The sequence below is a fragment of the Equus przewalskii genome, chromosome 21 (genome assembly GCF_037783145.1).
Source record: "Equus przewalskii isolate Varuska chromosome 21, EquPr2, whole genome shotgun sequence".
Lineage (NCBI taxonomy): Eukaryota > Metazoa > Chordata > Mammalia > Perissodactyla > Equidae > Equus > Equus przewalskii.
Window position 1 is genome coordinate 27,449,923 of NC_091851.1, and position 24,486 is coordinate 27,474,408.

At 42.1% G+C, this 24,486-nt stretch overlaps 2 protein-coding genes across 16 annotated transcripts in view; one reads left to right on the forward strand and one right to left on the reverse strand.

Moving 5' to 3' along the window:
* The window catches only part of MROH8 (maestro heat like repeat family member 8), a 49,899-nt gene extending 33,413 nt beyond the window's left edge, over positions 1-16,486 (reverse strand). For 13 of the 14 annotated variants that reach the window (XR_547310.2, XR_547309.2, XM_070588364.1 and 10 more), the window contains exons 1-4: positions 16,108-16,486; positions 8,751-8,872; positions 7,966-8,111; positions 5,381-5,503 (exon numbers count right to left, since the gene is read on the reverse strand). Coding sequence is in view for 11 of the 14 variants with exons in the window: in XM_070588364.1 (XP_070444465.1) it covers positions 5,381-5,503; positions 7,966-8,111; positions 8,751-8,872; positions 16,108-16,394 (678 nt within the window). In the remaining 3 variants the exon portion in view is untranslated. The remainder of the gene's footprint in view (positions 1-5,380; positions 5,504-7,965; positions 8,112-8,750; positions 8,873-16,107) is intronic. The other variant, XR_547311.2, reaches the window with a different exon arrangement.
* Positions 16,115-24,486, forward strand: part of RPN2 (ribophorin II) — a 54,980-nt gene continuing 46,608 nt past the window's right edge. Inside the window, exons 1-2 of one of the 2 annotated variants that reach the window (XM_070588365.1) lie at positions 16,115-16,254; positions 19,783-19,976. In XM_070588365.1, coding sequence (XP_070444466.1) covers positions 16,242-16,254; positions 19,783-19,976 — 207 coding nt within the window. In that variant the 5' untranslated portion in view covers positions 16,115-16,241. The remainder of the gene's footprint in view (positions 16,255-19,782; positions 19,977-24,486) is intronic. The other variant, XM_070588366.1, reaches the window with a different exon arrangement.

The following is a 24,486-nucleotide window of genomic DNA, read 5'->3' on the forward strand; positions in this document are numbered from 1 at the left end:
GCAGCAAGAGTAAGAGATGGAGAGGAAGTTCTCTCCAAGTCCGTGAACGGTTCTTTTCTGGTTTCGTTCCCTTCCTAGAGCAGGCTGCTCTTCTTGTCATAGAATTCTGGGGAACACTCAGTTATCCTAAGAACAAATCTCCCCTTTTGATTTCAGCTGCCTATACTCTATTTCTCTTACTTGCCACCAAAAAGATCTCATGAGGAACTTAGGATAGCGCCCAGGAGGCAGTGTTCAGTAAATACTCCCGGGTTCTCTTTCTTGCCCCTTTCTGAGTTTTCTCTTTCTCTTCTCACTTTCCAGCTCTGGTCAGATCTTGCTGGTGACCTGCTGCTCTCCTTCCTTATTTCCTCAGGGTCTGGGGGAGGGTGTGTTCCATGCTCTCTCCTCACTTCTGGTGGCTGCTGGCAATCCTTAGCGTTCCTTGGCTTTTAGATACATCATTCCAATTTCTGCCTCATTTTCACATGGCCTTTCCCCTGTGTGTTTCTGTGTTTCAAATCTCCCACTCTTTTCTCTTATAAGGACACCAGTCATTGGTGTCCACCATAAATTCAGGATGATCTCATCCTGAGATGCTTAAAAATGTTTTCAAAGACGCTATTTCCAAATAAGGTCACATTTATAGGTACCCAGGATTAGGACTGGGAAATATCTTTTTGGGAGCTCACTTGTTTTTATGGTTTTATAGTCTGGAAGGGATAAAGCACAAGACTCTGCGTCAGCCTCCCAGGGCTCTACTTGCCTAAATCTAGTTCTCTCAAGGGCATCACCACTAAGATCACAGCTAGGACCCAGCAATTTGGTGTTAAAAAATGAGTTCATTATCTTCCTTTCCAAAGGACACACCTTCCCAGCCTTCAATTGTTGTCAACGGTGCACTTTCCCAGGGCTCGTAAAAAGGATGATTTATGACTTTTTTCTCCTTTATTCACTTCCCACATCCAATCAATCACAGCGACAGTGGCTCCTTGCTCTGCAGCTTGATTCCCCATTCTCGCAGCCATACACCTCATGTGTGGATGAAGGCAGTGCCTCTTAGCTAAACCACCAGGCCTGCAATCCCTTCTGATTTCAATCTACTTGACCATTTCTGCCAGAATAAACTTTTGTTTTCTTTTTTGAATTAGTTAAGTATGAAAGGCTTATTATTTGTTCACAACCATGCTAACCTCTACGGCAAATTCAGAAGAGGGAGGCTATTTTTTGTTTGTAAAGTATTGTGTAGTAGGAACCTTATGGGGTGACTACCCAGATCACAGCAATGGGAACTTCTCTGGGAACTGCCTCCGATATGCAGGGAAGGATGCCCAGAAGTCATGTCATTACTACATGATGCTGCCCCTAGACATACCTGATTGATGTGAGAGTGGAGAACAGACCCAGACTGGGCCAATCAGATTCTGTCTCCTGGAATTTGGAATTTTAGTGTGACAGACATAGACTGGGAGCTGCTAGAGATTGGAGTCACAGTGATGGCAGAGCAGCCCCTGCCTGTGAGACCCCTGGAGCTGTCCTGGAACATGCTCTTCTGGAGGCTTGATTGTTAAACCTCTTCCTTAGCATTCTTTTTAGCAAACCTTATCCCAGCATCCTTTGTGTTTGTTTGTTTTTAATCTAAGTGAGCCAGAGTTGATTTTTGTTGCTTGCCCCAAGAACAATCTTAACAAAATGAGACATTTTGTCTAAAGGTCTTAATGAAAGGCAGACAGGTGATATTACTATCACCATTTTCCAGGTGGAGCTAGAGGTACAGAGAAGCTAAGTGATTTGTCTAAGATCAAAGGTTGAGCTTGACAGAAGTGGAACCAGAAATTGTGTCTTCTGATTCCTAAAATAGCTCCCTTTCCTCTCCACCTTTCTGCTTCAGGGAGCTCAAATTCTCACTCGGACAACTGGACAAAGTCCTTGCATATTACTTCAGTCCCCTGGGAACCACTTCTCCTCTGAACTCCTTCAGCATCTACTATCCATGCTACTGAGGGGTCTTTCTGAAACATCATTCTCACCCATTTCCTGCCTTGCTGCTCAAGTGATACAGCGCCCCCTCAATGCGGAGTGTACCCCTCAACTACTTACCAAACAGCAACATACTAGCAGGGTTTCGTGGAGGACCCCAGACGCAGAATTAAGTCCCAAGTGGGCAGAGGAGAATTAAGAGGCACTAAGGACAAATCTGGCTACGTTAAATTCTGTTACAACAGGTCTTGGCGCCCAGGGGTGCTGTCGGGTGCTGACAGCATCTAAAGAACAGCTCCCTGGCCACTCTGCTACACTGCAGGATGTAGAGCCCGGGCCTTGGCAGAGCCAGGTGGTAGTTTACCATTCAAAGCCCCTACCCAGGGGTCCCTTCTCTCTTCTGTCAACCTTACCCATCACACCTTTCAGGGCTTAGATCAGGGGACTGTCTGGATTAACTTCTCACCCCAAGCTTGTCATTACTTTACTCTATATTCCAGTTACCATTGCATTTTTTTCTTTTCTATTAAAGTTCTCAGCAGATTTTTTTTACAGCCTTTTTGATTTTGAGGTAACAGACGCACCAAAAACTACATATTTAAAGTATATAGTTTGATGATTTTTGACATACGTATACATCCACGAACCCATCACCACAATAATGAACATATGGATTACTCCCAAGAGTTTTTTTGTGCTGCTTTGTTATTTCTCCCTCCTGCCTTTCCCCACTCCAGTATCTTCAGGAAATCATTGATCTGATGTCACTGTAAATAAGTCTGCGTTTTCTAGAACTGTATATAAATGAAATCACAGAGCATATTCCCATTTTTGCCTGGCTTCTTTCACTCTGCATAGTTTCTCTGAGATTGACCCAAGTTGTAGCGTGCAGCGACAGTCCCTCTCTTTCTATTGCTGGGTAGCATTCCATTGTGTGGATGCACTACCATTTGTTTATCCATTCGTCTGGTGATGGACATTTGGGTTGTTTCTAGCGTTTAGCTGTTACAACTAGAGCTGCTATGCACATTTACATACACGTCTTTATGTGGACATATGCTTCATTTTACCTAGGAGTGGAATTGCTGGGTCATATGTTAAGTGTATGTTTAACCTTTTAAGAGACTGAGAAACTGTTTTCCAAAGTGGTCGTGCCATTTTACATTCCCACCAGCAGTGTGTGAGAGTTTTAGTTGAGCCATATTCTTACCAACATTTGGTATTACCTTTCTTTTTTATTTTAGCCATTCCAGTAGGTGTACAGTTGAATCTCATTGCGGTTTTAATCTCCTTTCCCTAATCCTAACAATGGAGCATCTCTTCATGTGCTTATTTATAAATCTTCTTTGGTGAAGTGTCATAACGGATTTTTCCCCCTTCCTTCCCATATTCTGTTCTTAGCTTTCTTGGCTCTTTTTATTTGGATACTGAACAGCCATGCATTGGCATGGGTCATGAGAAGACTGGTAAAGGCCTTAAGATTCTTCTTTCTTTGTAATGACCCTGGCTTCCTCCTCCTTGTGGGTTCCTCAGCAGACGTGCCTCTCCTCTTGGGCACCTCTCCTCTGGGTTGTGGGGAGCTGCACTCTTTTACCCCCTGCACATGGGCTTACAAGGACTTTGTGGACTTGCACGATGATGCAATGATCCATGCAATTCCTTCATGGACACCAACCACTCTTACCTCTTCTAGGCTGAACCCCTTGCCAGCCCAAACTTCAGCTGATACCTAACAGTGGGTATTTTATGGCTAGCCGGGCAGATTTAGATGCAGAGCATAGGGAAATTCAGTGTTCTTTTGCTGTTTGAGACTTACATTTTATATTTTCTGAGCTGGCTAGCTGAATCATGTAGCAACCCACTGCTGCCAGTTCTTGTGGAAGTGGGACTTTAGAATCATGCCATTTTGGCTGGGTCCTGTGGCTGCCTATAACCCTCCTTCCACGGGTATAGCCAAGTAGAAAGCTGCATTCATTCTTAAATCTGCATATATCATTCTGTTCCATTGATGTATTATTTGGAATAGTTCTCAACCCATTTAAGATGTGATCACTTCCCAAGGGACTACAAACTCCTGAAGGGCAAGGATTAACACTTCCTGGAAATTTGTATCCTTTATCAAAGCGCTATAGTGTTCTAGATTCAGAGGATCCTTGATAACTGTCTTTTGCTTAACAAACCTGCTAGCTTGTTAGCCTTCAATTCTGAAAACTAATCATCATTCTAACTAGTCTTACAGATCTGTGGATTGAAAAAGAACCGTCATTTTCCTGGAGTGTATAAGAAATCTCAGATTCAGAATTTCAGAGCTTTAGAGAAACTGAAGGGGACATTTCACAGATGAGAAAACTAAAGCATCAAAAAGTTTTTGCTTAAGGCCAGCCCAGTAGCATAGTGGTTAAGTTTGCGTGCATTGCTTTGGCAGCCGGGGGTTCGTGGGTTCAGGTCCCTGGTGTGGATCTATACACTGCTCATCAAGTCATGCTGTGGTGGCATCCCACATACAAAATAGAGGAAGACTGGCACAGACATTAGCTCAGGGACATTCTTCCTCAAGCAAAAAGAGGAAGATTGGTAACAGATGATATCTCAGGGCCAATCTTCCTCACCAAAAAAAAAAAAAGTTTCTGCTTGAGTACATCACCTCTGTTGTAAAGCCCTTCTGGATTGTTTGACATGCAATTGACCACTCACTCTCTTCTCTGTGCCTTCACTATACCTATTTAGACTCTTGTCACAGTTTCTGTGACACTTGATTGCACTTTGCTTGGTTGAAGGAACAGGGATTATGTCTTCTTTGTCTTTGTAGTGTCCCAGGACACCACACAGAACTGTCAGGTACTTAATAAGGCAATGAGTGAACGAGTTAGCGGCAGAGTGTGGCTGGAGTTAAGTACAAACAGGACAAAATACAATACTAAAAGGAATATGATCATGCTACTCCAAAGCAAAATATGTGTTAGGTACCATGCTACATGGACATTTATTTCTTATTTAATGTTCTTTAAAGCTCTGTGAAGTAGATACAGCTATTCTTATTTTATAGATAAGGAAACTGAGGCAATGAGAAGTTAAGTAGTTTCCCAAAGTCACACAGCTAGAAAAACGCAGAGCTGGCAATTGAACCTAGGCACCTGATTACAGAGTCTGCCTCAAAACTACTGCTTGATTAATGGGATGCAGCATTGTCCTTACTGAGGAATTTAAATGTTGTTCCTCTCCTTTCTACTCCTCTTTCAACTGGTTTTCAAGGTTGATTATACTGCAGAGTACCCCTGAGTATTTCTCCCTTATGCAGAGATACCAATATGAGAAGAGGCTACAGGAATTGATAATACAGGTGAAGCCACTAAAAAATTGGTTTGCCAAGGCACTGAATTTGCACAGTCCCAGTAATTTGTGATTAGGTCACAATACTTACATGTAGGATATGCACAATGTCTGTTATGTGGCTGCGAATGAAAGATTCTGTGGTTTCATCATAAGGTAAAGTTTGGCTGAGAGAAGACAAAGACCTTAGGAATGTCAGCTTCTCAGGTTCACTCTGAATTTGTGGAAAAAATGACAAAAACACAATTATACATTATAATCTCATTTGATAATTATAGATGGGTTTTGAAAAGTTATCAGGAATGTTTTAAACATCTGATATCTCATTCAATCCAATGTCAGTCTTCTATTATAACAAAGGAATAAATTACAGAGGAATGAAATTCCTTGTCCACTGGCGCTGCCTGGGTTTGGGACCTCATTCTCCCTCTCAGCTAGACTGCTAAGTGCTCCATAATGGCTCTCCCCACTTTTAATCTTTGCTGCGGCACCCCCCGGCCCCCACGTATACTGCTGTCTGATTAAGCTTCCTAAAGGTGACCTCTGATGTTGTTACTTCTAGCTCTCCTGATGTCATTAAAGATTCATTATTCTGAGTCTTTAAAGTTTCCTATTAAAATGCAAGTTCTGATTTGAAGAATAAAACCTCTTTTGTATTTCTTTCTCTGATTAAAAAAGTAAGAAAGTTTTATATCATAGAAACTTTGAAAAAATATGTATAAGAAGAAAATAAAAAACACCAATAATTCCACAGATTTGAGAAAATTTCTTCCAGTATTTTCCCCCTGCATATAGATGCTGTAAACCGGTACAAGCTGTCTGCACAGCAAGCAGCAATATATAGCAAGAAGCTGACTTCATGGCCTGATCCTCTCAGCTGAATGAGCACAACAATCCAGCACTAGGTTTCCTTGCCCCACTTTGCCCCGCTCCAACTATTCCCCCAGCTATCGCCAGATTCATCTTCATAAAAAACAAATTCCATCAGGTAACTCTCCATCAAAAATCTTTCAAAAGCACCCATGGAGGTCAAGGCGCTTCCTAGTGTGACCCCCGCTAACCTTTTCAAATTCATCTCTTGCCTTGCCCCTGCAGCATTCTAAGCTTTAGCCAAAGTAACTTTTATGCTGCCCTTTCTTGCTTCTGGGCCTTTGCATCATCTGAGTTCTCTACACTTTTTGTTCACTGACTAAAATCTATATATCCTTTAAGACTTGGATCACAGGGGCCAGCCTGGTGTCACAGTGGTTAAGTGTGCATGTTCTGCTTCAGCGGCCCAGGGTTCGCCGGTTCAGATCCCGGGTACGGACATGGCACTGCTCATCAAGCCATGCTGTGGTAGGTGTCCCACGTATAAAGTAGAGGAAGATGGGCACGGATGTTAGCTCAGGGCCAGTCTTCCTCAGCAAAAAGAGGAGGATTGGCAGCAGATGTTAGCTCAGGGCTAATCTTCCCCCAAAAATAAAAAAAATAAAAAAAAAAACAGCTCATGATGAGCAGCTTAAAAAAAAAAAAAAAGACTTGGATCACACCTTTTCTCCTGAAGCATGTCAGGTACCCTTTCTAACTGTACCCATAAACCACATGGTACATTGCTGTCATCGCATTTGTCATAAATTACCTTCTTATTCATCTATTTCCCTGACGGGCTGTGGATTCAGGTCAAAGCAGGGAACAGACTTTTTTTGTCAATTCACTGCAGCAATCCAAGCCCTTTATTAATTACAAAGAAATCCTTTATAAAGGATGCCTGCTGCCAAGAAGAATAAAGAACAGTCAAGTCAGAGGTGAAGACCAACATTCCGGCTTTAAGTTTTCTTAAAAAACTTTTTATTGGCATAATCCATAGAGAAAATGTAAAGCTTGGTGAATTTTCACAAACCAAAACATCCATATATATATATATCCAAAGAAAATGGAATCTGGACCTCAACGATACATCCGCACCCTCCTGCTCGCTGCAGCTTTCCGCACAATGGCCAAGACACGGAGACAGCCTCAGTGTCTGTTACAGATGGCAGTCACCCACGACACTATGATTTAACATCCTAGGCTTCTTTGAGTTCAGCAAACATGCTCTGCTCCATTCTGCCACAAGCTTGTTAAACCTACCACTTCCTATTTCTGGAAGACTTCCACCAATTCTAACTTCTCCTAGTTTCTCCTACTCTTTCCTCAGATCTGAGCTCAAGGGTTACTTCCTCAGAAACGCCTTCCCTTACCCCAGTTAAGATAAATTCCTCTGTTATATGCTCTCATGGAATGAATGAATAAATGAATGTTTCACCTAAACGACGGAATACTGTATTAAGCAGAATAATATAGATTTATAGTTGACCTAGAAAAAAATTTTTTCCCACCATCTCTGATGTCTATTTTTCTACAATTACATGCATCTATATACAGAGAAAAAGTCTGAAAATATATACACCAAAATGTTAGTAGTTATCTCAGGAAAGTGGGATTAGGGAAGGTTAACATTTAATTTTTATAAGTATAAATATAATTTAAAAATGTATATATTTATTATAAGTATAAAAATAAAGATGAGAGCATAAATAAATTTTGTGGCCCTTGATATAAATTATTTATATAATAAGGAAATAATAAACGTTTAAAATATTTGTTCAAATGGAGGAGTAAGTTGGATAACTCGTAAAGATTGCTTGTGCATACCTTCAGCTCACCATTAAAAAACTCCTGGATAGACGGGATCAGCCTCTCAACGATGGCCTTGCCAAGAGGGTCCCGGTGGGTCAGGGGTCTGAAGCCATCTGTGAGGGATTCCTGAGGGATTCCAGGGATGTCAAAGATGTCCGAGTCTAACACCGAAAGAAAGACATTGGATGATACCTCTGTGCTACGTAAAGCTCTATGGTTTAGTGGGGAGAACCACAGGACATTAGGATGGACAGGTCTTCTTCTCACCTTTACTATTTGCTCTGTGACCTTGACCAAGTCCCTTCCCCTCTCTGAGTCTCAGTTTCTCAACTACAAATTCAGTGTTCTCTAAGGGCCTTCTAAACTACAAAACCTTTACGACTGAGCTACAGCAGAGGAGTTAAGAGCACGGGCTTTACATCTCAGTTGGAGACTAGTTTGAATCCCTGCTCTATCACTTATTAGCTGTAACCCCTTTATCAAGTCAGTTTGCCTCTTGGAACCTTGGTTTCCTCACCTGTAAAACAGGGTTATTGTGACGATTAAGTGAGGCAATACATAGAAAAGATTTATCCTAGTATGGGGCCCTTAGTAAGCACTTAAACGGTAGATATTATTATTCAAATTTTAAAGTCTATGACTCTGTGGTGACAAGAGCTTAAAATACACTAGAAGCCCCTTGCTGATCTCTTCCTTGTCAAAGTCTAGTCAGGGTCTGGTTACCTCGCAACTTCACTTGACAAGAGATTCGCTTTTCCCCGCCCCCTCCCCCCACTTTTTTAATCCCTTCCCCTTTTCACCTGTAACTTCAAGGCTACTTGGGTCTTTTTTAATATCCTCTAAGTTGCTCAGCTGCAAATCCACACTTCCTGAATCATTGTCAGAAGCATAAGGGATCACTACTTCTCCTCGACCACAGATCCTAGGAATGAAGAGAAGATCAGAAACATTACAGTTGTTCAGGGCTGCTGCTGTCTCATTGTTCAAGTGACAGCTTAAATGTCACCTTCTCAGAGAGGCATTTATTGACCACCAGTCTAGGTTAAGTAGTCTCTCCCCACCCCAGTCTCATAGTTATTTTCTTACCTTTTTCATAATATTTAACCATTACCTACAATTATCAAGTTCACTTGTGTTTGTTTATTGGCTGTTTCCCATCAGACTATAAGCTCCACGAGGGGAGAAACCTTGTCTACATCCTCAGAGTTGTATCCCCAGCACCTAGCACACTGTCAGCCGCACGGGGAGTGAATGGACAGGTGAGCAATACTATGCCCCTGTTAAAAAGAGACTGAGGTAGAGCATCCTCCCTGCCTCACTCCATCTCCCTTACCCTTTCCTACTTTGTCTTTTTTCTATAGCACACAATACCTTCTAATATATCATTCACTTCTTTCTTTCTTATTTATTTTATTGAGGTTAAAATAGTTTATGACATTGTGAAATTTCAGTTGTACATTATCATTTGTCAGTCACCATATAAATGTGCCCCTTTACCCTTTATGCCCACCCACCAACCCCCTTCCCCTCTGGTAATCACTAATCTGTTCTCTTTGTCTGTGTGTTAGTTTATCTTCCACACGCGAATGAAATCATATGCTGTTTGTCTTTTTCTGTCTGGCTTATTTCGCTTAACATAGTACCCTCAAGATCTAACCATGTTGTTGCAAATGGGATGATTTTTTTTTTTTTATGGCTGAGTAGTATTCCATTGTATATATATCCCACATCTTCCTTATCAATTCATCAGTCGATGGGCACTTGGTTGCTTCTATGTCTTGGCTACTGTGAATAATGCTGCAATGAACATAGGGGTGCACAAGCCTCTTTGAATTGTTCATTTCAAGTTTTTTGGATAAATACCCAGTAGTGAGATAGCTGGGTTGTGTGATATTTCTAGTTTTAATTTTTTGAGAAATCTCCATCCTGTTTTGCATAGTGACTGCATGAATTTGCATTCTCACCAGCAGTGTATGAGGGTTCCCTTTTCTCCACAGCCTCTCCAACATTTGTTATTTTTTGTCTTGGTAATTATAGCCATTCTGGCAGATGTAAGGTGACACCTCAGTGTAGCTTTGATTTGCATTTCCTTGATGATTAGTGATGTTGAACATCTTTTCATGCACCTGTTGGCCATCTGTATATCTTTTTGGGAAGAATGTCTTTTCTTATCCTCTGCCCATTTTTTTGATTGGGTTGTTTTTTTGTTGTTGAATGGTGTGAGTTCTTTACATATTATGCAGATTAACCCCTTATCGGATATCTGATTTGCAAATATTTTCTCCCAGTTGGTGGGTTGTCTTTTCGTTTTATTCCTGGTTTCTCTTGCTTTGCAGAAGCTCTTTAGTCTGATGAAATCCCACTTGTTTATTCTTTTGTTTCTCTTGCCTGGGTAGACATGGTATTTGAAAAGATCCTTCTAAGAGTGATGTCAAAGAGTGTAGTGCCTATATTTTCTTCTAGGAGTTTTATGGCTTCAGGTTCAAGTCTTTGATTCATTTTGAGTTAATTTTTGTGTATGGTGAAAGGGAATGGTCTTTCATTCTTTTGCATGTAGCTGTCCAGTTTTCCCAACACCATTTATTGAAGAGACTTTCCTTTCTCCATTGTATGTTCTTAGCTCCTTTGTCGAAGATTAGCTGTCCATAGATGTATAGTTTTATTTCTGGGCTTTCACTTCTGTTCCATTGATCTGTGAGTCTGTTTTTGTGCCAGTACCATGCTGTTTTGATTACTATGGCTTTGTAGCATATTTTGAAGTCAGGGATTGTGATGCCTCCAGCTTTGCTCCTTTTTCTCAGGATTGCTTTAGCTATTTTGGGTCTTTTGTTGCCCCATATGAATTTTAGGATTCTTATTCTATTTCTGTGAAGAATGTCATAGGGATTCTGATTGGGATTGCATTGAATCTGTAGATTGCTTTAGATAACATGGACATTTTAACTATATTTATTCTTCCAATCCATGTGCATGGAATATCTTTCCATTTCTTTATGTCATCATCGATGTCTTTCAATAGCGTCTTATAGTTTTCACTGTATAGGTCTTTCACCTCCTCAGTTAAATTGATTCCTATATTATTTTCTTCTTTTTGTTGTCATTGTAAATGGGATTGTATTCTTGAGTTCTCTGTTAGTTTGTTATTGCAGAAAGACAACTGATTTTTTTAGGTAGATTTTGTACCCTGCCACTTTGCTGTAGTTGTTCATTATTTCTAATAGTTTTCCATTAAGATATTTCTTATCGTCTATTTCCTCCTGCTAAATGTAAGCTCCATGAAGGCAAGGCTCTTTGGCTGCTTTGTTGATGCACATACTCCAAGAGACCAGACTAGTGCCTGGCACATGGGAGTGCTCAATAAACAATGAGTAAACGCCTTAACAGAGCTCTATTTGCTGAATGTTTAGCATATATTAATGAATGCAAAAGCCAGCTGCTAAACAGTGGGTATAATACAATTCCATTTTTGTTAAAACAAAACAATACTTTCACAAAAGTGATAAGCATACGTGTACCCACACAGACACACACACACAAATGTTGAGATACATGTAGAAAAACTTACGTAATTCAACTAAATATTTGTGGAGTAGAACTGTTGAGAGAAAAATTTAGCTTTTTTCTCTTGCTGAGGAAGATTAGCCCTGAGCTAACATCTGTTGCCAATTTTGCTCTTTTTGCTTGAGGAAGATTTGCCCTGAACTAACATCTGTGTGAATCCTCCTCTATGTTGTATGTGGGTCACTGCCACAACATGGCCGCCAACGAGTAGTGTAGGTCCACCCCTGGGAACTGAACCTGGGCTGCTGAAGTGGAGTGTGCTGAACTTAACCACTAGGCCATCAGGCTGGCCCCCCAAAATTTAGTTTTTAAACTTCTATATTTCTTGAATTTTTTTATATTGGCATGAATATCAAATATTGACAAAGATGTGGAGCAAAGAGAACTCCTATAAATTGCAGTTGGCAGTATAAATTGGTACACCACTTTGGAGATAATCTGGCATTCTTTAGTAAAGTTGAAAATGTGTATATACCATGACTTACTATTCTACTCCTAGGAATGTATTCCAGTGAAACTCTTACCCATGTCCACCAGGAATATATCTAAGAATTCTCGGGGCTGGTCCCATGGCCTAGTAGTTAAAAGTTCCAAACACTCCGCTTCAATGGCCTGGATGTGGATCCCAGGAATGAACCTACTCCACTCATCAGCCATGCTGTGGCAGTGACCTACATACAAAGTAGAGGAAGACTGGCACAGATGTTAGCTCAGGGATAATCTTCCTCAAGCAAAAAAAAAACCTGAGAAGGATTAGCAGTGGATTTTAGCTCAGGGTGAATCTTCCTCAGCAAAAAAAAAAAAATAATCTTCATAGTAGTAGTCATCATAGCAAAAAACTGGAGACACCCAATGGCCTATCAACAGTAAAATAAATTGCGGTATATTCATTCAATGAAGTACTACACAGCAGTGAAAATGAATGGGTTCTAGCTATACACAACAACACAGATAAACTTACAATGTTGAGAGAAAAAAGAAAGTCACAGAAAAAAATATGCAGTAAATTACATTTATATGAGGTTAAGAAATATGCAAAAGTAAGCAAACACTGTTTGGAGTTATAAACATACATGGTAAAACTATCAAGAAAAGCAAAGAAACAATATAACCTGCAGGATAGGGATCTCTGAGGCAGGAGAAAAGGGGATAGAATGGGTAGGACTAGAAAGAGGACTTAAAAGTTACAGTTATGTTCTTTTTTTAACAAGATGGCAGGTACACAGTTTCACTGTATCATTATTCTTTTTTCCTTATGTATGTTTTACAAATATTATTTTTTCATCTGGCCAATAGTAAGTACAACAATTTTGGGGGAAAAGCCCAAACCCATAAAGTTTGAACTTTTTCTTGTGTGCATATATTTCTTTAATAATTTTTTTAAAAACCTAGTTAATGAAAAACAAACCCTCTAGGAGTAGAATGGCTGGGTCGTATGGTAGGTTGCATAACTGACTTTTTAAGAAGCTATCAATCTGTTTTCCAAAATGGTTGTACCACTTTACATTTCCACCAGCAGTGTATGAGAATTCCAGTTACTCCACATCCTTGTCAACAGACTCTCTAAGTGTAGTTCATAAGTGAATGCTGGTCGATATTTTCATTTACATTAACGAGTAACATGTTAATTGAAACTTCAGATTGACTTCTTTTTCTTCTACTTTTTTTTTGCTGAGGAAGATCTGCCCTGAGCTAACATCTGTGCCAATCTTCCTCTACTTTGTATATGGGTTGTTGCCACAGCATGGCTGACAAGTGGTGTAGGTCTGTGCCTGGGATCTGAACCTGAGCACCCAGGCCACCAAAGTGGAATGTGCCGAACATAACCACTAGGCCATGGGGACAGGTCCAGAAGTGACTTCTTTTCTGAACTGGATAATAGTTTTCAAACAGTACAAGAATATTTCCTCACGTTTTGGTGCCATTCACAATGTAAAGTCTACAGATATGACATATTTTTTTCCAACTGTTAATTTTTTAAATAGAAAAATGCAATATAAAAATACTACTTTGTTAAGATATACAACACATACATTATACCACTTTGGAAAACCCAGCTTACTTCAGAAAGCAAATAACACCATCTGGACTGGTATATGTTACCTGGCTTTGTTCACTGTTACAAATTCTATTCTGGAATTAAAAGATACAATATAAATAAAAGTAGTGACTCTGAATCAAAGTAAAATTATTTTAAGAATTGTTAATAAATTCCTACACTACTGAATACGCTGTATTTTCCCATAAGTTCTTAGTTTGCAAACACTCTAAGTAATAGAATAGGTCTGGAGCATTTCATATTTATATATGGACTACAGAAGTCAAAAAGAATGTGGTGTTCTCCCAGAACTTCGAACTACTCAAACACAGCGTTGATCTCCTGTCCTATTTAGAGGTGTTTATATTCAGCTCTGCCACCGCAAGAGAAAGAATGAATTGGCAGGGAAATGCCAACAGTGTGATATTGCACATTTCTTCCCCAAAGACGGTTTTTAATTGATCCCCAACCAGTGCAGACATGGCCTAAATCACTCAGGTCACCTGACTTGACTGAAAAGGAATCTCCCGTTGTGGATCCTGACACTGGGAAGCGGGTGCTCGGCTCACACATTCAGCAGGGGGATCTGCCAGACCATGAGGGAGGAGGCCAGCTCCTCGGGTGCTGCTGCCTGGTCTTCTTGCTCACCCGCCAGTGGCCCTGGACTCCACATGCCACCAGCAAGGAGCTGGCTCTCACCTTCCTGGCAGGCCACCCTCTAGTCAGCTAGATGCTGGAGTGCCGCAGGAGGTCACAGATGATGCTGTCTTCAAATCTGGGCTCCAGGGAGCTGGAGCCATGGGGTAGCGTCAAGGACCTGGATGATGATGAGAAATCACTTCTGTGAGTCATGGAGCCCAGTGAACTCCCCAGCCAAAGGGAGTCAGGGCTACTCTGACTCAGGCCGGGCCCTGCCTCCTTGCTGGGGAGTGCATCCTTCTGGTCTTCATCCTGGGCTTGTCCTTATCCGTCTTCAGGGTGGCCACGGCCATGACCAGGAACTTGACAGACCCATTATGCCTGTGGAAGGAGCCTCTTCCAGACAGGACACACTTTTAAGTTTAATCTCTATTAACATTTTCTCAATCATTAAGTTTAGACAATAACAAAGCAATAAATCAATCTCTGGTTTGTAGCATTTGCTGATTCTATGGTGCAAATATTCTCACGGTGGCCAAAATCAAGCTACCAATGCTACTTTGGGAAGAGATGTGCAGTAGCACACCATCATATCATATTTCCACCATACAGATACCATAAATATAAGCAAGCAGAAAAGTATGGACAATGTAAAACGTGGTAAAATAATTAGGAAATGATGAGTTTAGTTTTCACTATACTTGATTGTAAGTTTGCATAATTTAATTTTTCTAAGTAGCTGTATTTAACAACCAATTTGCAAAATTCCGGATAAATTTAACAACTGACTCTCGCAAGCCAGTGTGAGATGGCTCCAGCACACCACTGGTTGTCTTACTATTGAGTTTGAAGAGCTCTTTATATATTCTAGATCAGCGTTGTACAACAGACCTTTCTGTGATAGTGAAAATGTTCTATAATTTGGTGCTGTCCAACATGATATCCACTAGCCATATGTGGCTACTGAGCACTTGAAATGTGACTAGTACAATTGAGGAACTCCATCTTTAATTTTAATTAATTTAAATTCAATTTTAAATATCCACATATAGCTAGTATCTATCATATTGAACAACACAGTACCAGACATAGAAAGACCTGACTCTCCCCTATTTGGGATAATAATATCTGGGACACTACTAATAACAGTAAGAGTTACCATATTGTGCATAGTTTATATGTTCATAAGAGTTAAAGGCACAGATTACGGAGTCAGACTGCATGGGTTCAAATCTTTGTTTCTTTCTCCATAAAATGGGAGTAACAACAGTACACAGCTCACAGAACGGTGATAAGGGGTAAATAGTGTACGCAGAGCTCTTAGGGCACTGTCGGGCTATCCTGTAAACGCTCAATAATTGGAGATAGTTGTTACTGAGTTCTTAGATGAGTCGCCTCCATTTTTGAGCCTGTTACTTCGTCTGTAAAATGGGCCAACATACTCCTTAAGGAATTTGTGAGAAGTCACTGAGTCCACGTAATATTTTGCAAATCAGGTAACACATCACTCATAGGTCAGCTACGAACAACTGAAAAATCTCTGGAGGAAACTGTCATAATTTTCTAAAGAAAAAAAAAAACCCTCGAATATTCCTCGTCCTTCCCCACCAGTCCCTTCCCATTCCTTTAAAATTGGCCGGGCTGCGGAGAGACGACTGAGTGACAGTGCGGGCGGCCAATCAACGCGATCGGCCAATCAGCGGCGGCCCCGTTTCGGGCCCACCCCCGAAGCCTCGTCCAATCGCGTCCCGGGGACGCCGGGAGCAGACCGTTGCGAGGCGGTCGGTTCCAAGTGGGGCCAGGACGCGGGGGGGACAGCGGGCCGGTACGCGAGGAGTGGGGCCCTTCGCGCGCGGGGACTGGAGTTCCGGCCGCGGCTGCTGGGAGCGGCCCGGGCTAGCGGGACGGCGGGGACTGACCTGTGCCTGGAGCCCATCCCGGCACGCGGAGCCTGCCGCGGGCTCCTGGCGTCCCCTCCGGCGCGGTCTTGGAGCCACTTTTCCGAGCGGAAGTCAGCCTGCGGCTCGGGCTCTGGTGGGACCTGCTCGGAGGAATGGCGCCGCCGGGTGAGGCGCTGCGCATGGCTAAACGACGGGGCTCTGCGGCCGGCGCGCCTTGGCGAGTGGGCCGCCGCCAGCGGGAGGCTAGTGCTCGCCCCTCGGGAGCCGGCCGGGCGGGGTCCCCTTCCCCTCCGGGGCAGGGGCATGGGCTCGGGCTCTTTTGGGGCCGAGGGTCTGACGGAGGGCCGGCGAGCGGGTGGGACTGCCGGCAACCCGGGGAGGGGGTGGGGGTGAGTGCGGCGCGGAGCTACGGGTGCCCCCGAGGCCCAGCTGGGGGACCGCGGCCGCCGTAACCTCAGGTCCGGCTTCGCTCATTCATTTGATTCGCGCGAGCTCCTGGGCCAGGCCCCCTAAGAGTGAGCTTTTGGCCAAATCGTCCTTCTTGGGGCCATAGTTTTCTCTTTAGTAAAAAGGGGCAAGAAAACCACTTATCTCTGTCTGGGAACTTAGAGCATAATTTCCGAAGGTAGAAATTTCTCCGGGTGCAAACTTGCAGACCGCCACGTAGTCGTTGTGTGACCCAGAGGCAAGTTCCTTAACTCCTCTGCAGCTCGGTTTCTCGTTTGTAAAGTAGATTAGTCACATTATCTGCCTCCTGAGTTGCTGTGAGTATTGAATGAGACGATCTCCGTGCATAGCTTAGCACAGCGCGTGGCACTAAGTAAGCGCTCAATAAAGTTGACTGCGTTGCTAGTTACCGAGCGGGCTCTGCAGGATGGAATCTCGTGTAGTTTCACCACGACTTGGTAAATGTGTACTCTTGTTACTTCCGTTGGACAAAGATGGAATCCCAGAGAAGGAAAGTAACTTGCCCAAGATACCAGTGAATAATCAATGGGTCAGTCCTCTATTATTTGATAAGTTGAGGACAACAGAGTGATTAGAAACAAACTTGGCATTCAGACTGCCTGCAGTTTGATTCTCAGCTAGTTATGTGTCTTAGGGCAGAAAGCTACTTCTGAGCCTCAACCTCTGAGTCTGTAAACTGCACTCACTTGGATGTTGTGAGGATTTGATGACTGAATGCATGCAAAGTTCTTAGCATAGTATGCGCATACCCCACACATGTTAAGTGCCCAAATTTTAGCTAAAAAAGTTACTGTTATCTTTCACATGAGGTGGGAAGATTAGGATTCTGACACAAATGCTGTGGTAGGGGAATTTGCAGTTTAGCTGGGAAGATGCTAGTCATAATCATTCACTAGATCTTAATAGATTGAATACATGTACACAAGGCACTGGGGATTCAGCATTAGTGTCTTGACTTCTCTTTCTCTTGCATCCTTCTCTCCATTGGCAGTCCTGCCTTTAACTTTGAATTCTAGCCAGACTCCAACCACTTCTGACCACTGCCACTGCTGTCACCCTGGCTCAGACCACTGTCATCTTTTTACTTGGATTATGGCAGTAGTCTCCTAACTCGTGTCCCATGTTAGGTCGTTGCTCCTGCATAGTCTCAACACAGTGTTGTTTATTCTCAATGCAATGATCCTGTTAGAATGTAAATCAAATCGCTCCTCTGCTCAAAACTGCCCAGTGGCTCCCATCTTGCTCAGTAAAACTCAGAGTCCCTCTAATGACTTATAAGGACCTCTAGATTTGGCCTCTACTACCTCTGTCACCTTGTCCCTTCACCTCGTCTCACCCCTTGCTTACTCCACTCTAGCCATACTTTCCTCCTTGATAATGAAAAAAACCCACTATTTTCACTCCTGATTCAGAGTCTTTGTACTGACTTTTTTCCTTGGGGTAGTTTCTCCCCCAGTCTCTTCATGACTTCCTGTTTCTTTTCCTTTGGTCTATACAGAATATCTTTATTTCTTAGTTACGCCTTTACAGGCTACCATATTTAAAATTATAGCTCTTCCCAGTTCTCTCTTCTGTGCTTTATTTTTCTCCATTGCACTTTTCACCTTTTAACGTGATAAATAGTTTCTTATTATTTTGTGTGATATCTTTCTTTTTCCACTAGAATGTAAGCTTCATGAGGTTGGAGGTTTTTGTTCTGTTCCTTTTGTATCTGCAACACCAAAAATAGTGCTTGGTACATAGTAGGTGTTTAGTACATACTTGATGAATGAATATTCCACATTGTGGTTCTCTTTCTAGTTTTTTTAAAAAAGCTTTCACATTCTTTAGATTATTTAACACACATAAGAACTTAAATAGAACTAATGTTCGTGCCCCTAACGTAGGCATCCCTTTTATAACATTCTCCGAAATACAGTAGCCTGAACTCTACAGTTAGACGTGGGTTTGAGTCCGTGATTGGCTATGCACAAGCTACTCTGGCCTCAGTTTTCTTATTTGTAAAAGGGATATAATGCTTTTCTTAAGGGGTTCTGGTTCAAACTAAATTTGACCCCATGGGCAAAGGATTTAGGACCATTGATGTTAGTCTTGTCATAACTGTTACATGAATGGCAGACGCAATTCATATAGCAGTCCAGTCAAAGTGTTCTTGTTTTTTAGTGAAAAGTAGGAATATACCACTCCTATAACTTCTTTCTGTTCCCTGGGGCATAATAGATGAAGACTTTTTTTTTTCCATTTATTTAGCAAATATTAATTCAGTACAGCTTTGTGGCAGGTAGTGTGCAAGACTTGGAAATACTGGGATGAACAAGAGAAACAGTCTCTGTCCTCACGGAGCTGAGAGTTTAGCAGACGAATCAGACATTACACTATTACTTATAGTTGTGAAAAACACTGCTTAGGAGAAGTTCAGGTTGCTCTGAGTAGATATAGCAACAACAGCGACAACAGCACGGTAACAGAAGTAGTAGCTAACATTTAGATAGCATTTGTTAAATGCCAGTCACTATTCTAAGCTCTTTCTATATTAACTTCATGTAATGCCGTTAACAACGCTAAGGTAGGTACTATTATGACCCTGCTTTACACTTCAGGGAACTGAGGCACAGGCTGGCCACGTTCCAACTGCCACGGCCACATTTCTAGTAAATGGCAGACTAGGATTTAAACTTGGCCCCAGAGGCCATGTTCTTCCCTACTTTATGGTACTGGGGACCTAATCCAAGGGACAGCTGTTGGGGGCTTCTTCAGGAAGAGGTACTTGAACTGAAATCTGGAAGTAAAAATTAAGCAAAGTTGAAGTAGGGGAGAGCGTGAAGAAGTGCTGGGTAGGAAAGAGCATGACTCCTTAGAGGAGCAGAGAGGAGGCCAGAGAGCCACAGCTGAGGGAGGAGAGCCAGCTGAGAGGCAGGCAAGGCCGTGGTGAGGAGTCAGGATCGGATCTGTCCTGAGATGCGTGGGAGTTACGAATGTGCCTGAGAGGGGAGGGGCATGATGAGACCTGTGCTTTAGATGCGTGTGGGCTGCTGGCAGGACTGTCCTTCCGATAGTTGGAGACTGCCCACCCCTTCCGCAAGGCTTCTCTCCAGGGTACCCCTCCCAGTTCCCTCACCCTTCCTCGCGTGATTCGGTTCCCAGACCTTGGTGCGTGTTGTCATTGGAACTGTTAGAGAACTTTGGAGTAGTGTGGAGCATATTTAATAGTCATTTCCCCCCAAGGTTCAAGCACTGTCTTCCTGTCGGCCCTGACAATCATAGCCAGCGCCCAGGCTCTCACGCCCACTCACTACCTCACCAAGCACGACGTGGAGAGACTGAAAGCCTCGCTGGACCGCCCTTTCACGAGCTTGGAATCTGCTTTCTACTCCATCGTGGGACTCAGCAGCCTCGGTGCCCAGGTGCCAGATGTCAAGGTAAGGCCACTTTTGTCTTGCTGGCCTCATGCCTTCACTGTGTTCCTTTTGTGTACGTGAAAACTAACTCTTGCTCATTTGAGGATAGCCAAGGCCAAGCCAGTATAATAGATATTTATACCAATCTGACAGATCCTTTTTTTTTTTTTAAAGATTTTATTTTTTTCCTTTTTCTCCCCAAAGCCCCCCGGTACATAGTTGTATATTCTTCGTTGTGGGTCCTTTTAGTTGTGGCATGTGGGACACTGCCTCAGCGTGGTTTGATGAGCAGTGCCATGTCCACGCCCAGGATTCGAACCGACGAAACACTGGGCCACCTGCAGTGGAGCGTGTGAACTTAACCACCCGGCCGCGGGGCCAGCCCCGACAGATCCTTTTTATTTGAATGCCTAATGTATGTTTAGGACCATGCCAGATAATAGACTATAAAGAAGAGCAAGTCACAGATCCTCTAGAAACTTTTACTGTTTATATTATTAATGATAGTTGTGAAAAATTCTGAGTGAGACTGTACAATACCACATATACTTGTTAAGTGCCCTCTGTGTGTGGCTAATAAATAATGAAGGAATTCAAGATGAGGAGCATCCAAATTTACTAAACAGTGGCCGTCACAGCATCAGGCAGTTTTGGTATACTCTTTGGGCCTTTGATGAGGAAAATGCATCATGACTAAAACCTCTCCTGGATTTAGGAACAGTCTTAAGTGAATTTACATTTTATTTATTATAGTAGTGTGGACAGCTAGAGTAAGAAATTAGGCCCAGGTTTCTCATATAAGCCTTGTGTACTAGTTTTCTATGGCTGCATAACACATTACCATAAACTTAGTGATTTAAAACAGCACTCATTTATTAGCTGATTGTTCTGTAGGTCAGAAGTCCAGGCAGGCTTGGCTTGTGTCTGGTCTCTGCTTAGTGTCTCATAAGGTCAAAATAAACATGTCGGCCAGGCTGGGCTCTTGTCTGGAGCTTCTGGGAAAGAATCTGCTTCAAGCTCCTTCAGGTTGTTGGCAGAATCCAGTTTCTTGTGGTTGTAAGTGTGAAGTCCCCATTTTTTTGCTGGTTGTCAGCCAGGGGCTGTTCTCTGCTCCTCAAGGCCACGCTCATTTCTTCTCATGTGGCCCCCTCCCCGCTTTAAATCAGTAATGGCATAATGAGTCTCTCTGATCTCTGCTACCAGCCAGAGAAAACTCTCCGCTGTTGGAGGGCTTACCTGTGCGGGTCAGTCTTACCGGGATAATCTCCAAATTTTAAGGTCAGCTGACTTGGAGCTTTAATTAAACCTCCAAGATCCGTTCATAGTGGTTCCTAGATTAGTGGATGGACAAATAAAATAATCAATGAATGGAAATCTAAAGATGGCACCTTTAGAATTCTGCCCACCCTTTCTTGTATTAGCATAGAAATAAACCCAAATCTGAGTGGTTTATGACAGAAGCTTATTTTGTGCTTGTGTTATATGGCCATCATGGGTCACCTGGGGCTTTGCTCCATGTTCCTTCGGTCCAGGATTTCACCTCTTGGAGCAGTCTCTTTCTGGAGTGTGTGCCAATGAAAGCATGGCTCTTAAAACTTCTGCTCAGAAGAGATAAGTGTCGCTTCTTTTTATCTTTCTCATTTTGTTGCCTAAAGCAAGTCACTTGGCCATACCTGAGTTCAACAGGTTAGGGAAGTGTAATCCCCCTTCAGAGAAGAACAGTGTATTTTAGAGAATGGTAACTCGTGCAACTAGCCACCTGAGTCCCTTTGTCTCAGGGCTGTCCTGTGATCCTCCTTGCTTGTGGTCTCAGAGCTCCTGCCCCTTGCTTCTTTCAAGGCTAAACGTTTTCTCATGAGAGCAGAATGCACCCTGACCCACTGGAGTGACAGTTTAGCTCACTAAACTGATGAGCTCTTTATTCGTTGAGCAGTTGTTCACTGAGCACCTGTGCTGGGCCCTGGGCTTGCGGTGGTGAACCAGTCGTGAGCACTGCCTTCAGAGAGCTTACACTGTAGTGGAAATTAAAAGAGTAACAACTCTTTTGTTTTGGCCTTTCATTAGGAAGTTTTCAAACATTCACAAAAGTGGTGAGAACATATTACGAGGCTCCTTGTATCCTTTGCCAGCTTGAACAGTTACTCACATTTTGCCATTTTTATTACATTTACTTTCCCTCTGCTTATTTATTTTATTTTTTGCTAGAGTGTTTTAAAGCAAATACCAGACGTATCATTTTACTTGTATCTCTCGTGGGAATTTTTTTAACATAATGACAATCCTTTTATTTCACCTAGCAAGATTAACAATTTTTTAATGTCACTTAATTCTCAGTCTATGTTCATTTATCTCGACTTACTGCAAAAATGTTTTGTTGGTTAGTTGATTAGTTGGTTTGAATCAGGGTCGAAACAGGGTCCACACATTGAATTTGTTGATCTCTCTCAAGACCCTTTTCATCTGTAACAGTTCACATCCCCCCATACCTTTTATTTATAGAACAAGCCAGGTCACTTGATGTGGAGAATTTTCTGCATTCTGCCTTTGATTGATTGCATGCTCATGCTGTTTTTGAACATATTTCCCTATCTCTTGTATTCTTGTAAACTGATAGTTAGCTCTTGAGGCTTAATTATATTCAGGGTCAGTTTTCTTGGCAGAAATATTCCGTAGGTGGTGGTGCTGTGTACTTCCTATTGATGGATGTGCAATAGCTGGTTGTTTCACTCTTAGTTATGACAAAGTTGGATCAGCGAATTCAGGTGTTGTCAGACTAATCTATCTCTTGTGAACAGTATATGGTAGAGGCTTGTTTTTTTTTTTAAGATTTTATTTTTTCTTTTTCTCCCCAAAGCCCCCGGTACATAATTGTGTATTTCAGTTGTGGGTCCTTCTAGCTGTGGCATGTAGGATGCGGCCTCAGCATGGCCTGATGAGCAGTGCAGTGTCCACGCCCAGGATTTCAACTGCTGAAACCTTAGGCCGCTGAAGCAGAGTGCACAAATGTAACCACTCGGCCTCGGGGCCGGCCCTTTGTTTTTTCAATCTAATCTGACAATCTCTATCTTTTAATTGGGGAATTTAGTCCATTTATATTTACTGTAACTATACTGTAGGTTTAAGTGTACCATCTTGTTATTTGTTTTCTGTTTGTTTATCTGTGTTTTCCTCCTCCTTTCCTGTCTTAGATTGAATACATTTTTAATATTCCATTTCATCTCTTCTATTGGCTTTTTAGCTGTACTTATTTTTTTAGTGGTTGCTCTAGAGATTGTAATGTGCATTTTAACTTCTCACAGTATACTTTGAATTATTATTTTGCCATGTCATGAGTAATGAAAGGACCTTATAACAATATATTTCTATTTAAACTCCCATCATTTGTGTGTTGTCGTCATACTTTTTAATTTCTTTCAAGGGTCACAGCCTTGTGTTGTCTCTTGTCCAGTGTCTCAACTTCAACTGTTTTGTTCAGTTTTATAGTTACTTATGGCAGGAGGATAAGTTTAGTACCTTTAATTCTGTCATGGCGAGAACTGGTAGTCCCAGTTGATGTCTTACAATCCATTGAAGTTGTTATTCTTTTAAATGCTCAAAGTGTCCCATTTTTGCCCGTGGGCCAAAATGTCTCTCTGTGTGTATTTTTTGTTTTTCTTTTTCTTTTTTCTTGGTGGGGAAGATTGGCCCTGAGCTGAACTAACATCTCTTGCCAATTTTCCTCTTTTTTTTCCTTTTTTCTTTTTTTTTTTCTCCCCGAAGCCCCAGTGCATAGTTGTATATCCTAGTGGCAGGTCATTCTAGTGCTTCTATGTGGGATGCTGCCACAGCATGGCTTGATGAGTGGTGTGTAGGTCTGCACCCAGATCTGAACCAGTGAACCCTGGGCCGCCAAAGTGGAGTGTGTGAACCCAGCCACTATGTCATGGGACTGACCCCTCTGTGTTTGTTTTTTCTTTGTTTGTTTTTATATGATCCAATAGTCTGAGAATTTCTGATGTCTGAGCCTTAGCCTTTATATTTCCTGCCCCAGACAGGAATCGGTAATTGCTATTATTTATTGAATGCCTCATATGTGTCAGATACATTGGATCTGTTGTCTTGAGTTAATTGTCTATGGTTAGAAATATTACCCTACAGTAGAGGAAATAGAAGCTCAGAGAGGTTAAGAAAATTGCCCAGTGTCTGCCAACTGTTGTCTTAATACCATTTGGCAGAGAGGTTGATAAACTATGGCCTCCAAGGCCAAATCCAGCTTGAAGCCTGTTTTTGTAAATAAAGTTTTATTGGAACACAGCCATGCCCATTCATTTAATGTTGTCTGTGTCTGCTTTTGCACTTTAACAGTAGAATTGAGTGGTTACTAAAGAGACTGGCCCAAAAAACCTAAAATATTTACTCTTTGCGCCTTAACAGAAAGTTTGCTAATCCCTGCTATATGAGACCCACGCTTACTTAGATTTCTTCCTGACAGCTTTCTCTTGTTCCTGCTCAGTGTTTCTTTCCTGTGTGTGACTGTATTAAGGAAAGACTT